Source organism: Nerophis ophidion, linkage group LG26 (genome assembly GCF_033978795.1).
Source record: "Nerophis ophidion isolate RoL-2023_Sa linkage group LG26, RoL_Noph_v1.0, whole genome shotgun sequence".
Lineage (NCBI taxonomy): Eukaryota > Metazoa > Chordata > Actinopteri > Syngnathiformes > Syngnathidae > Nerophis > Nerophis ophidion.
The window spans coordinates 14,505,513-14,520,101 of record NC_084636.1 but is presented as its reverse complement, the minus strand read 5'-3'; the positions used below and the strand labels follow the sequence as shown (position 1 = coordinate 14,520,101).

The window sequence follows — 14,589 nt, the reverse complement described above, 5'->3', positions numbered from 1 at the left end:
GATAAAACATGTTAAAAGAGAAAGCAAGCAGATATTAACTGTAAATGAAAAAGTAGATTAATAACTCAATTTCTTCCACTTGTCCTTAATAATTTTGACGAAATAATAGAATGGAAAATTACACAATTTCTTACTGCATATTTCAGCAGCTAAATTAGGAGCCTTTGTTTGCTTACTTAGTAATAAAAGACAAGTTGTCTTATTTGTTTATTTAAAAAACATGTATATAATTCACCGTAAGATTTTTTGTTAAAATCAGGCTCATGATTGCAATTTTTTTGTGACCCCCTTTAATTAGAAAAGCATCGAAATACACTTTGGAACCGGTACCAAAATATTGGTATTGAGACTAAACTACTTTGCACACAGCACAGTGTGTTAATCCTTGTGCTGTCAAGCAAGATTATTTAATTAGGATATATGATTAATTAATCTAACCTACAGCAATTAATGAGAAAAGCCCTCAATTTGAGATATTTTCATTTAAATTAATGGGATTATTATGAAGCTAGCTACATAACACAGAAAGTAACTTTTTAAAGTCAATTGATGATTTAAACACTCTTGAACAAATGCAGTTTGTGTTATTAACAAAATAAAACGTCAGGTCCTTATAAAGTGTTGACGTTAATACATCTGCTTCAGATAATATTGAATAAATGAAACAGACCCATCAGTCCCAGTACTTGCATATGTTACCAATATTGCAGTTCTTAAACTTTTTGCACCAAGGACCACCTCAAAAAACACTTGGCTGCCCAAGTACCACCTTAATGACCAACATTAACATACAGTAACGTAGTACGCCTAAGTATTCATACAAAAAAAAGCTCCACTTCAACTGCGTGTTTTTCCCGTCAGCCAAGTGGTAGTTTTTAGCGCTTCCATATGGAGTCTACTGACAGATATAAGTTCGAACTATACGCTACTTTGTAAGAGAAATGGCAACAGCTGAGCATTTTAGGATGCATGTGCATGTACAAGCCATTCAGCCCCACAACAATAGGATAGAAAAAGAAAAGGAGCTTATCGACGACAATGTCGGACTACATTTGACTTTTCCGAAATAGAGATATCCGCTGACGTCACATTTGGGAAAAACGTCACAAATTGGGCAAATTCCGGTTCCTTTGTAGGAAGGAGGGCAAGACTATTTTAACAATATCTCCGCCATACCTCCATGGTTTGATATAACATTTTCGGACTCACAAAAACAGGTACCAATAGGTATGAAAAGTTGTTTTAGGTACCTTTTAAGGAAACATATGTAACAATCAAATATTTATATTTATCACAATTACATGTTGTAAAACAGAGTGGAGGAAATGTCTCTCCTGACAGTCACTCACATGTCTCATACACATATATTAATGTGCAACATTATGTCATGTTTTAAACCATATTTAATAAAATATGAAGTTATTTAGTTAAATTATTTTTAAAATTTTGGTTTTCTTTCATTCAGCGGCAGACACGCAAACATTATTTCTCCATATCTCATGTAATGGATAGAAGAAGAAGAAAAAAAACATTGTCTACTCCATGCTTAAATCATTAGATTCAAAGTTATACTAACCACAAACACACTTGTAATATGTCAAAGTTAGTTATGATCATTTCACACTATTTTTTAGATATCATTCATCATTCACTATTTAAAGCCGCCAGCATCAGACTTGTGACAGAGAGAGACCTCTTTTTTACTGTGTCTATCAATTAGGGATGGGCGATTATATGATCATGATCATTGATTGCAATTACTTTGATTTCGATCACGGTGATCAGCTGTCAGCCTATTTCCTCGATCAAACATGGAAGTTGCAGCAGTAGGGAAGCATCGAGGCTCGGTATTATCTTGCACGGAACAGTCCACCATTATTGACCGTGATCCTGTGTGTGTCTGTGAATGTGTGTGTTTTTGCACGTTAGTGTACAAGTGTGTTGGTGTGCGCAACCTCACATTCCACAGTCAAGAAAGTGAGGCTCGTCAATACGTAAATAATCTTCGATCAACGTTATGCCTTGTTTCCTTACACAGCTGCGAGTACAGCCCAGAATAACAAAATAAAGAAACATGACTAACGCTAGCATAGAAGTTAAAACAACATTTAAAAGGAGCAGCGGATTTAATGTCAGTCTTTATTTACTTTCACAATCTGCTGGAGCGCGCTAGTAATCCTGCCCTGAATTCAGACTTGCAGGCACTCTCAGTAGTCTTTATTAGTCTCGACTGGGAGAATCAACACACCCACTAATTTAATCAGAAAAAGGCATTTTTATATGTAAATATTTTTAATCAGACTTTTTGTTTTTGTGTCTGCAAAGATTCCACTCCTCTGATATAGGGCTGGGCAAAATTGACTTTTTTTAATATCTCGATATTTTTAGGCCATATCGCGATACATATCTTGATATTTTGCCTTAGTCCTGAATGAACACCTGATGCCATACTGCGGCGGCGGCCATGACCAAGAAGAACGCGGAGTTGGAATTTAATTACAACACTTTATGTACATATTTATATACATATTTATATAATATTTACATATTTATATAATATGTAACTACAAGCTCCATTCACAGACTGAGTCCCATTGCTTTTATGAGCGGTCGAGCGAGTCAAAAGCCGGAAAAAAAAGGCCGGAATTCTTTCGTGGCGGGCCGCCACAAATAAATTAATGCGTGGGAAACCCTGCTGTTGCAAGATACTGCAGTCGTAAACAGTAGGGTTTGGGTACTCGCTCTAATCCTGCGCGGGACAATCTGCTTAAAAGAAACAACCTGATATTAATCGAGATTGGATTATATTAAAGAATTAATTGGGATATTTACCATCAATTATCTTTGTGCTCTTCTCTGAGCTGCTACCTTACCGTGGTAGAGGAGTTTGCATGTCCCAATGATCCTAGGAGCTATGTTGTCTGGGGGCTTTCATGCCCCCTGGTAGGGTCTCCCCAGACAAACAGGTCCTAGGTGAGTGATCAGACAAAGAGCAGCTCAAAGACTTCTATGGAATTACAACAAAATGAACCCAGATTTCCCTCGCCCGGACGTGGGTCACCGGGGCCCCGCTCTGGAGCCAGGCCCGGAGTTGGGGCACGATGGCGAGCGCCTGGTGGTCGGGCCTGTCCCCATGGGGCCCGGCCGGGCACAGCCCGAAGAGGCAACGTGGGTCATCCCTCCAATGGGCTCACCACTCATAGGAGGGGCCATAGAGGTCGGGAGCATTGTGAGCTGGGCGGCAGCCGAAGGCAGGGCACTTGGCGGTCCGATCCTCGGCTACAGAAGCTAGCTCTTGGGACGTGGAACGTCACCTCACTGGGGGGGAAGGAGCCTGAGCTAGTGCGCGAGGTAGAGAAGTTCCAGCTGGATATAGTCGGACTCACCTCGACGCACAGCAAGGGCTCTGGAACCAGTTCTCTCGAGAGGGACTGGACCCTCTTCCACTCTGGCGTTGCCGGCAGTGAGAGGCGACGGGCTGGGGTGGCAATTCTCGTTGCCCCCCGGCTCAAAGCCTGCACGTTGGAGTTCAACCCAGTGGACGAGAGGGTAGCTTCCCTTCGCCTTCGGGTGGGGGGACGGGTCCTGACTGTTGTTTGTGCTTACGCACCAAACAGCAGTTCAGAATACCCACCCTTTCTGGGTACACTCGAGGGAGTACTGGAAAGTGCTCCTCCGGGTGATTCCCTTGTCCTACTGGGAGACTTCAACGCTCATGTTGGCAACGACAGTGAAACCTGGAGAGGCGTGATTGGGAAAAATGGCCGCCCGGATCTAAACCCGAGTGGTGTTTTGTTATTGGACTTTTGTGCTCGTCACGGATTGTCCATAACAAACACCATGTTCAAACATAAGGGTGTCCATATGTGCACTTGGCACCAGGACACCCTAGGCCGCAGTTCCATGATCGACTTTGTAGTTGTGTCATCGGATTTGCGGCCTTATGTTTTGGACACTCGGGTGAAGAGAGGGGCGGAGCTTTCTACCGATCACCACCTGGTGGTGAGTTGGCTGCGATGGTGGGGGAGGATGCCGGACAGACCTGGCAGGCCCAAGCGCATTGTGAGGGTCTGCTGGGAACGTCTGGCAGAGTCTCCTGTCAGAGAGAGTTTCAATTCACACCTCCGGGAGAACTTTGAACATGTCACGAGGGAGGTGCGGGACATTGAGTCCGAGTGGACCATGTTCCGAACCTCTATTGTCGAGGCGGCTGATTGGAGCTGTGGCCGCAAGGTTGTTGGTGCCTGTCGTGGCGGTAATCCCAGAACCCGTTGGTGGACACCAGCAGTGAGGGATGCCGTCAAGCTGAAGAAGGAGTCCTATCGGGTTCTTTTGGCTCATAGGACTCCGGAGGCAGTGGACGGGTACCGACGGGCCAAGCGGTGTGCAGCTTCATGGGTCGCGGAGGCAAAAACTCGGACATGGGAAGAGTTCGGGGAAGCCATGGAAAACGACTTCCGGACGGCTTCGAAGCGATTCTGGACCACCATACGGCGCCTCAGGAAGGGGAAGCTGTGCACTATCAACACCGTGTATGGTGCGGATGGTGTTCTGCTGACTTCGACTGCGGATGTTGTGGATCGGTGGAGGGAATACTTCGAAGACCTCCTCAATCCCACCAACACGTCTTTCTTTGAGGAAGCGGTGCCTGGGGAATCTGTAGTGGACTCTCCTATTTCTGGGGCTGAGGTCGCTGAGGTAGTTAAAAAGCTCCTCGGCGGCAAGGCCCCGGGGGTGGATGAGACCCGCCCGGAGTTCCTTAAGGCTCTGGATGCTGTGGGGCTGTCTTGGTTGACAAGACTCTGCAGCATCGCGTGGACATCGGGGGCGGTACCTCTGGATTGGCAGACCGGGGTGGTGGTCCCTCTCTTTAAGAAGGGGGACCGGAGGGTGTGTTCCAACTATCGTGGGATCACACTCCTCAGCCTTCCCGGTAAGGTTTATTCAGGTGTACTGGAGAGGAGGCCTCGCCGGATAGTCGAACCTCGGATTCAGGAGGAACAGTGTGGTTTTCGTCCTGGTCGTGGAACTGTGGACCAGCTCTATACTCTCGGCAGGGTTCTTGAGGGTGCATGGGAGTTTGCCCAACCAGTCTACATGTGCTTTGTGGACTTGGAGAAGGCATTCGACCGTGTCCCTCGGGAAGTCCTGTGGGGAGTGCTCAGAGAGTATGGGGTATCGGACTGTCTTATTGTGGCAGTCCGCTCCCTGTATGATCAGTGTCAGAGCTTGGTCCGCATTGCTGGCAGTAAGTCGGACACGTTTCCAGTGAGGGTTGGACTCCGCCAAGGCTGTCCTTTGTCACCGATTCTGTTCATAACTTTTATGGACAGAATTTCTAGGCGCAGCCAAGGCGTTGAGGGGTTCCGGTTTGGTGGCCACGGGATTAGGTCTCTGCTTTTTGCAGATGATGTAGTCCTGATGGCTTCATCTGGCCGGGATCTTCAGCTCTCACTGGATCGGTTCGCAGCCGAGTGTGAAGCGACCGGAATGAGAATCAGCACCTCCAAGTCCGAGTCCATGGTTCTCGCCCGGAAAAGGGTGGAGTGCCATCTCCGGGTTGGGGAGGAGACCCTGCCCCAAGTGGAGGAGGTCAAATACCTAGGAGTCTTGTTCACGAGTGGGGGAAGACTGGATGGTGAGATCGACAGGCGGATCGGTGCGGCGTCTTCAGTAATGCGGACGTTGTATCGATCCGTTGTGGTGAAGAAGGAGCTGAGCCGGAAGGCAAAGCTCTCAATTTACCGGTCGATCTACGTTCCCATCCTCACCTATGGTCATGAGCTTTGGGTCATGACCGAAAGGATAAGATCCCGGGTACAAGCGGCCGAAATGAGTTTCCTCCGCCGGGTGGCGGGGCTCTCCCTTAGAGATAGGGTGAGAAGCTCTGCCATCCGGGAGGAGCTCAACGTAAAGCCGCTGCTCCTCCACATCGAGAGGAGCCAGATGAAGTGGTTCGGGCATCTGGTCAGGATGCCACCCGAACGCCTCCCTAGGGATGTGTTTAGGGCACGTCCAGCTGGTAGGAGGCCACGGGGAAGACCCAGGACACGTTGGGAAGACTATGTCTCCCGGCTGGCCTGGGAACGCCTCGGGATCCCCCGGGAAGAGCTAGACGAAGTGGCTGGAGATAGGGAAGTCTGGGCTTCCCTGCTTAGTCTGCTGCCCCCGCGACCCGACCTCGGATAAGCGGAAGATGATGGATGGATGGATGGATATCTTTGTGCTGCATGGCTGTACAATTGTTACTGCTAGTCAAGCACAGACAGAGGGCGAGGCAACTCGCTGACAAAAAGAGAATAAGAATAAGAGAATAAAAAATAGATTACTGCAATTAAAAAACATAATGGGGGTCTAATATGGCTTTACTTCTTTAATCGTAATTAACGCGATGATTTGACGCCCCGAGTTCATTCCACTCTCGGCTCTTTGCAGGCATGTCACTGTACTACCCGCAAGTGAGGAAGGCCTTGGATAACATCCTGAGACACCTGGACAAGGAGGTGGGACGCTCCATGAGCATGACCAGTGTGCAGATGTCCAACAAGGAGCCAGAGGACATGCTCACGTACGTCCCCGCCTTCCAATCGGCGTCACAGCAAGTAGGTTTTTAACCGGTTTCCTGTTTAACAGGGGAGAGAGGAAGCCCAAGATTGATCTTTTCCGCACATGCGTCGCTGCTATTCCAAGGTTGATACCAGACGGCATGAGCAGACAAGACTTAATAGATCTCCTCGCCAAGTAGGTCATATTCTCGAAGCTCAGCTCAGGACCTGCTCTGGTCTACCATGTGGCTTAATGGCCTTCTCCCGTCCCCCAGGCTGACCATCCACATGGACGAGGAGCTGCGTGGCCTAGCTTTTACCACTCTTCAGGCCCTCATGGTGGACTTCCCCGAGTGGCGCGAGGATGTCCTCTCTGGCTTTGTGCACTTCATTGTCCGGGAGGTGACGGACGTTCACCCCACGCTGCTGGACAACTCAGTCAAGATGCTGCTGCAGCTCATCAGCCAGTGGAGGCAGGCCGCACAGAGCAGCAACAAGAGCCACGATGCGCTGGTCGGTCACGGACGACGCTCGTCACGTTCGGGGGCCCACCTCGAGATTTACTTTTTTACCGGCTCTCTTTAAAAACAGAGTTCCAGCAGCAGCAGCCATTCTCTCTCCGTGGAGCGTTCGTTGCTAGGTGTGCTGCACATGGTGGAAGGTCTGGCCATGGTCGTGCTTTGCAGCTGTCGCCCTGCCACACGCAGGCTAGCGGTCAACGTCCTAAAGGAGGTCCGTGCACTGCACACGACCCTGGGCATCGGCAAGGTAATTATACTCTTACTTGGAAACCACAGTGGACTTGCCTGCAATTAGTTTTTTCTCTGACATTTTCACTGTTTTTAGGCCGATGAGGAATTGGCCATTGATGTCATGGATAGACTAAGTGCATCAGTGTTGGAGAGCTTTATTCATCTTACTGGTGCCGATCAGGTAAAATGTCCAAATATACAGTTTTTTTTTTTTTTAAAGAAAACTGGACGTGATAACGCAATACATGCCATACAGTATATGGCATACAACGATGTTGCCCTAAAGCAGTGGTTCTCAACCTTTTTTCAGTGATGTACCCACTGTGAACATTTTTTTAATTCAAGTACCCCCTAATCAGAATATACCATTTTTGGTTGAAAAAAAGAGATAAAGAAGTAAAATACGGCACTATCTCATCAGTTTATTAAATTGTATAACAGTGCAAAATATTGCTCATTTGTTTTGGTCTTTATTGAACTATGTGGAAAAAAATATATAAAAATAACTAAAAACTTGTTGAAAAATAAACAAGTGATTCAATTATAAATGAAGATTTCTACACATAGAAGTAATCATCAACTTAAAGTGCCCTCTTTGGGGATTGTAATAGAGATCCATCTGGATTTATCAACTTCATTCTAAACATTTCTTCACAAAAAAAAAACTCTTGAACATCAATATTTATGGAACATGTCCACTAAAAATCTAGTTGTCAACAGTGAATTTTGCATTGTTGCATTTTTTTTTCACAATTTATGAACTTACATTCATATTTTGTTGTATTATTATTCAATAAATATATTCATAAAGGATTTTTGAATTGTTGATATTTTTAGAATAATTTTAAAAAATCTCACGTACCCCTTGGCATACCTTCAAGTACCCCCAGGGGTACGCGAACCCCCATTTGAAAACCACTGCCCTAAAGAGTAGGATAGGAAGACAAAAACATTAGCATTGCTGCTTGACCCGCAGTGCTAACATTACGCCCACATATTAACATCATGCCAGGTTAGACTATTAGTTAAAGAAAAACAAAATGATCAAACTCAAGAGCTTCTAGATTTGTAGCTAACTAACAGATGGTTGGCAGAAGTTCAGGGTGCATTTTAGGATGTCTTTTCAATAGAGATGTCCGATAATGGCTTTTTTGCCGATATTCAGATATTGTCCAAATCCTAATTACCGATTCCTATATCAACCGATACTGATATATACAGTCGTGGAGATAACACATTATTATGCCTAATTTTGTTGCAATGCCCTGCTGGATGCATTAAACAATGTAACAAGGTTTTCCAAAATAAATCAACTCAAGTTATGTAAAAAAAATGCCAACATGGCACTGCCGTATTTATTATTGAAGTCACAAAGTGCATTATTTTTTTTTAACATGCTTTAAAACAGCAGCTTAGAATTTGGGACATGCTCTCCCTGGGAGAGCATGAGGAGGTTGAGGTGGGCAGGGTTGAGGGGGGGTAGGGGGTAGCGGGCGGTGTATATTGTAGCATCCCGAAATAGTTAGTGCTGCAAGGGGTTCTGGGTATTTGTTCTGTTGTGTTACGGTGCGGATGTTCGAAATGTGTTTGTCATTCTTGTTTGGTGTGGGTTCACAGTGTGGCGCATATTTGTAACAGTGTTAAAGTTGTTTATACGGCCACCCTCAGTGTGACCTGTATGGCTGTTGACCAAGTATGCCTGGCATTCATTTGTGTGTGTGGAAAACCCGTAGATATTATGTGACTGGCCCGACACGCAAAGGCACTGTCTTCAAGTTTTATTGGCGCTCTGTACTTCTCCCTACGTCCGTGTACACAGAGGCGTTTTAAAAAGTCATAAATTTTACTTTTTGATACCGATAATTTTGAAACTGATATTACATTTTAAAGCATTTATCGGCCGATAATATCGGCAGTCTGATATTAAAGGATATCTCTACTTTTCAATAAATGTGTTGATTAATGTATTTTTTCTTCCTAAGTGTGTACACACGGGCCGGCATCACCTAGCTGGGGGTATGTCAGGGGCCAAATCCTGTCCATGAGGAAGCATGTGTTTTAATCATGATGTCATTGCAATTTCAAAAGCAAACTAAGTGCCTCTTTTGTTAAAAGTAGCGCAAATAAGTGAGGGTTTTAATCTTAACTTTGGTGTTCATAAAATAGCTCAAGGGCTCTACAGCTCACATTATTCCCTCTGCCAGGAAATTATGGAATCATTTTACAAGCTTGTCAGTTAGTTAGAAGCATAACTCAAAAAGTTTTTGGTGGATTTTTATTAAACTTTTGGGAAATGTCCCCAATGTCCATTTCTACCTCATTACTTTATATTTACGTTATGCCAGCAGCTCCGCAGTGAAAAAAAGTGTGGAATACTGACAAGAGCGTTGAATCGTTTTTTTTTATTTCCGCTGTATACATCTCAAAAAGTTATGGGCAGATTTTGAGTCAACTTTCTGGAAGTGTCAGAAATGCAATCATCAACAAATGATTACATTTTGGGGCTAATCTGGATCATGTTACCCTACATTTACGTTATAAGCTTCAACTTCTGTTTGTGAATGCTTGCAACCCCGCCTCCACCCACAGAGACGGTGAAAGTGAACGACTGACAAGAGCCAATTAGACTTTGGAGGATTTTTGTAAAGATTCTTTAATATTGGGAGATAGAGCTTGACGAAGGTTTGCACTTTTTTAGTTGTTAGTTTTCTTTCTAGGACTTTCAATTTATATAGTTTTCATTCCTTTATATCTGTGTTGCAAAATCTCTTTCCATTGCCCAAAACACTGAATACATTTTGAAGAATGTCCAAAATGCTAATTGCCAAATAACTTTTGATGCTACTGTTATCTCCTTTAGACCAACCTGCTGTATTGTCCCAGTGGGATCGACCTCCAATCGCTGGCAGAGTGGAGCTCGTCTCCCATCAGCCACCAGTTTGACGTGGTGAGCCCCTCACACATCTGGGTGTTTGCCCACATAACGCAGGGCCAAGACCCCTGGGTCATCAGCTTCTCCAGCTACCTGCGTCAGGAAAACCTGCCCAGGCATTGTCCCTCCGCCCTCAGCTACGCTTGGATGTTCGCTTACACCCGCCTGCAGCTTCTCTCTCCTCAAGTCGACATCAAGTATGTTGGCACTTATTGTGTGTTTTCAGTGTTTAGATGATTTCAGGTTTCTGGACTTTTCTGTTTGACATCCACGTCCTGTGTTTCCACCTGCAGCAGCCCCATCAATGCCAAGAAAGTCAACAGCAGCAGCGACTCCTACATCGGACTTTGGCGGAACTACCTGATCCTCTGCTGCAGCTCGGCATCTTCCTCCCCAACCATGTCTGGTTCTTCCTCCACCTGTAGTAGCGTCCGCTTCTCCCTGTCTGAGACGCTGGCGTCCACAACGGACAGCGGCTATAGTTCCGATTCCAAGGTCAGGAGGCCCTTTTGTGAATGGTCCCAGTCACTAGAGAATACCATCGCAATTTAGTAAAAGCTGCACATTCCCACCCTGACATTCCGCTTTCTGTTCCCAGATTGTTGCCACTCCTTCCCCGTCTTTTCTGTTTAAACAAATTGTTCCCATGATGCGCTCTGAGAACATGGACATCACAGAGTCTCTCGTGTTGGGGCTTGGCAGGACCAACCCCCTGGCCTTCAGGTAAACCATCTTCCGTGACGACCCCATTTCTTCTACTATGGGGCGACATAGCTCGGTTGGTAGAGTGGCCGTGTCAGCAACTTGAGGGTTGCAGGTTCGATTCCCGCTTGTGCCATCCTAGTTACTGCCGTTTTGTCCTTGGGCAAGACACTTTACCCACCTGCTCCCAGTGCCACCCACACTGGTTTAAATGTAACTTAGATATTGGGTGTCACCATGTAAAGCGCTTTGAGTCACTTGAGAAAAGCGCTATATAAATATAATTCACTTCACTTCACTACTAATTAGCCAACTTCTCTGTCGACAGAGAGTTAATAGAAGAGCTAAATCCCATCATAAAAGAAGCCCTGGAAAGAAGACCTGAAGTAAGTGCAGCGAATTAAAAACACATTTCTGTGTCGATGGAGCGAGTTAGTCATTAACTCATTGCTTTGCAGAACATGAAGCGACGCCGGCGTCGTGACATCCTCAGAGTCCAGCTGGTCCGGATTTTTGAGCTCCTGGCTGATGCTGGTGTCATCAGTCAGATGTATGAGAATCCACACATTTACATGCAGACATCCATGTAAATTCCTGCCTTTTGAAAGCTTGAAATTGATTTGCATTGTTGTTACAGAGCGAGTGGGGGTTTAGATGATAAGAGTCATTCTCTGAACAGCACTCTGCTGGACTACGTAGACATGACCAGGCAGCTCCTGGAGGCCGAGAACGACAAGGACTCGGACACGCTGAAGGACATCCGGTGTCACTTCAGTGCACTTGTGGCAAACATCATTCAGAACGTCCCAGGTATCTCTCTCTCACCATCACTTGGTCACTTATAAACAGCCACAGAACGGTTGTTATTTTAATCAAGTTACTTTAAATGTTTAGTTTATTCATCTTACTAATATATAGGAGTGTCCTGATCTTATATTTATATCAGATATTGGTCCGATGTCAGCAACAAAAAACAAATACCGGATCATATTGGCTTCCATCTAAAATCTCCGATACAAAGAGTCCTGCAGCACGTTTACTTGTGCAAAGTTGGACAGCCAGTTAACATTTAAATGACTTCTAATAATCACACAGAGTTGTCTTTTCTGGTGTTTTAGTGAAGTAATTTACAAAAGGTAAGCATGGTAGGCAATAGGCTACCAGGAGCTAGCACCTAAACAGCAAAGCAGACAATAGCGCACATGCTAGACCAGTGGTTCTCAAATGGGGGTACGCGAAGGTATGCCAAGGGGTACGTAAGATTTTATAAAAATATTTTAAAAATAGAAACAATTCAAAAATCCTTTATAAAAAAAAACATTTATTGAATAATACTTATATTCATAAAGGATTTTTGAATTGTTGTTGTGCATTACTGCATTTCTTTTCACAGTTTATGAACTTACATTTATATTTTGTTGATTTGTTGAATAATACTTCAACAAAATATAAACTGTGAAAAGAAATGCAGCAATGCAATATTCAGTGTTGACAGGTAGATTTTTTGTGGACATTAGCCATAAATATTGATGTCAAAGATTTCTTTTTTTGTGAAGAAATGTTTAGAATTAAGTTCATAAATCCAGATGGATCTCTATTACAATCCCCAAAGAGGGCACTTTAAGTTGATGATTACTTCTATGTGTAAAAATCTTTATTTATAATTGAATCACTTGTTTATTTTTCAACAAGTTTTTAGGGATTTTTACATCTTTTTTTCCCAAATAGTTAAAAAAAGACCACTACAAATGAGCAATTTTTTGCACTGTTATACAATTTAATAAATCGGAAACTGATGACAGTGCTTTATTTTACTTCTTTATTTATTTTTTTCAACCAAAAATGCTTTGCTCTGATTAGGGGGTACTTTAATAAAAAAATTATCACGGGGGTACATCACCAAAAAAAAGGTTGAGAACCACTGTGCTAGACGTACAGTATATAATAAGTGGACACAATTGAACAATATTGCAGTCTAACACACGAAAGTTGTGAATACAAACAAGTATCAAATAATTATAGTTGCATATTTTTTACGGATACAAAGCATATTAGGAAGTATCCAGTAACAAACGTGTCCTAATTATTCAACTTAGTGCATCATGATCTTAACTTAATGAATTATTGTGGCCAATAATCGTCACCAATAAACACTTACCATTCCACTTTAACAATATGAGTCCATTTTAGATGTTTTTTAATTGAACGTTAATCATTTACAGACCTACCATTGTTCTCTTTGAGTAATTTAACTTGATCAAGACATTCCTAACATTTTACACTACACAATACATATTTTTTAGGATTTTTTTTGCCCATATCCGATAATGCAATGGTCAATTCTCAAGGCTTCAATATCGGTATTTAATTGGAAGTGGAAAAAGCTGTATCAGGACAGCCCTACTTATATTTAAGAACTTTGTTTATTACTGTAAAAAAGATGGCATATGATATATATTTTTTTATCTCACAATGGAGTACAGAATGTAGTATATTACACAACACGGCAGCAACAGAACCAATGTTGTAGCTGTAAGGAGCAAACTGCTCAGCCAGTTTTGATACTGCTGATGAGTTAATAATGAATATACCACGAATGAATTTCACACCAACAACAGCTGAGTAGCGCAACTGGCATTTTAAAGCGCCCACAGAGGTCTATAAAGCTTTTTGATGCTGACCACTCATGATACTTGAAATGCCATCTTGTAGAGTTATTAAAAAACACTGCATCAAGAGGTTGCCTACGGCCATAGATAGCTGTTAATGCAAATGTTTTTTGATGCGGCACCAGTTCAAGAGCCCCATGGGTATTTAATTTTGTGGACCACATACCCAGGGACTAGAGGCAGTAACTGCAGCATATACAGGAGGCAGGCAGCTTGTGAAAATGTTTTTTTATTTGTGCTTCCAGTGCACCAGCGGAGGACCATCTTCCCGCAGCCGTCACTGCGACACAGCCTCTTTATGCTGTTCAGTCACTGGGCCGGGCCCTTCAGCATCATGTTTACGCCGCTCGACCGATACAGCGACAGAGATACGCAGATCATCCGCCATCAGTACTGTGCATTAAAGGTACACGCAAGACAAGAAGATATTAATTTACTTTTAACTAACACACAAATCCTACTCCCCAGGCCATGTCTGCCGTGCTGTGCTGTGGCCCCGTAGCTGATAACGTTGGCCTCTCCCCTGATGGATACCTCTACAAGTGGCTGGACAACATCCTGGATTCGCAGGACAAGAAGGTTAATTAACTTAAAAAAACTGGAAGTTTTCTCCCATAATTGAAATGCTTTTAATGACTAGCCTAAAGGGGAACTGCACTTTTTTTGGGGGACAATTTTGCCTATCATTCACAATCCTTATGTAAAACAAAAACAAGTTGGTTTTTTTTAATGCATTCTAACTAGTAAATAAATAGGAGCAAAAGTCTGCTTTCAATGTATCCTATTGGAGTCGCTCTTCTCTGCCTATAAAGCGATTAAATAAACATCCAATCACCTTCATTAAAGTTTCATATACACGCTTTTAGGGCTGGGAGATATATCGATATACTCGATACATCGCGGGTTTGTCTCTGTGTGATATAGAAAATGAGCATATCGTGATATTCAAGTATACGTTCTCACGCATTTGCTTTTAGCTGCTGGCATTA

General features: G+C 43.7%; 1 protein-coding gene across 3 annotated transcripts in view; it reads left to right on the top strand.

Annotated features, from left to right (window-relative positions):
* The window catches only part of fryl (furry homolog, like), a 165,201-nt gene that overhangs the window by 78,403 nt on the left and 72,209 nt on the right, over positions 1 to 14,589 (top strand). For all 3 annotated transcript variants that reach the window (XM_061888409.1, XM_061888408.1, XM_061888406.1), the window contains 13 exons: positions 6,436 to 6,568; positions 6,634 to 6,741; positions 6,821 to 7,058; positions 7,137 to 7,313; positions 7,392 to 7,478; positions 10,158 to 10,426; positions 10,523 to 10,724; positions 10,828 to 10,952; positions 11,260 to 11,317; positions 11,390 to 11,481; positions 11,569 to 11,741; positions 13,846 to 14,006; positions 14,069 to 14,179. In XM_061888409.1, coding sequence (XP_061744393.1) covers positions 6,436 to 6,568; positions 6,634 to 6,741; positions 6,821 to 7,058; positions 7,137 to 7,313; positions 7,392 to 7,478; positions 10,158 to 10,426; positions 10,523 to 10,724; positions 10,828 to 10,952; positions 11,260 to 11,317; positions 11,390 to 11,481; positions 11,569 to 11,741; positions 13,846 to 14,006; positions 14,069 to 14,179 — 1,934 coding nt within the window. The remainder of the gene's footprint in view (positions 1 to 6,435; positions 6,569 to 6,633; positions 6,742 to 6,820; positions 7,059 to 7,136; positions 7,314 to 7,391; positions 7,479 to 10,157; positions 10,427 to 10,522; positions 10,725 to 10,827; positions 10,953 to 11,259; positions 11,318 to 11,389; positions 11,482 to 11,568; positions 11,742 to 13,845; positions 14,007 to 14,068; positions 14,180 to 14,589) is intronic.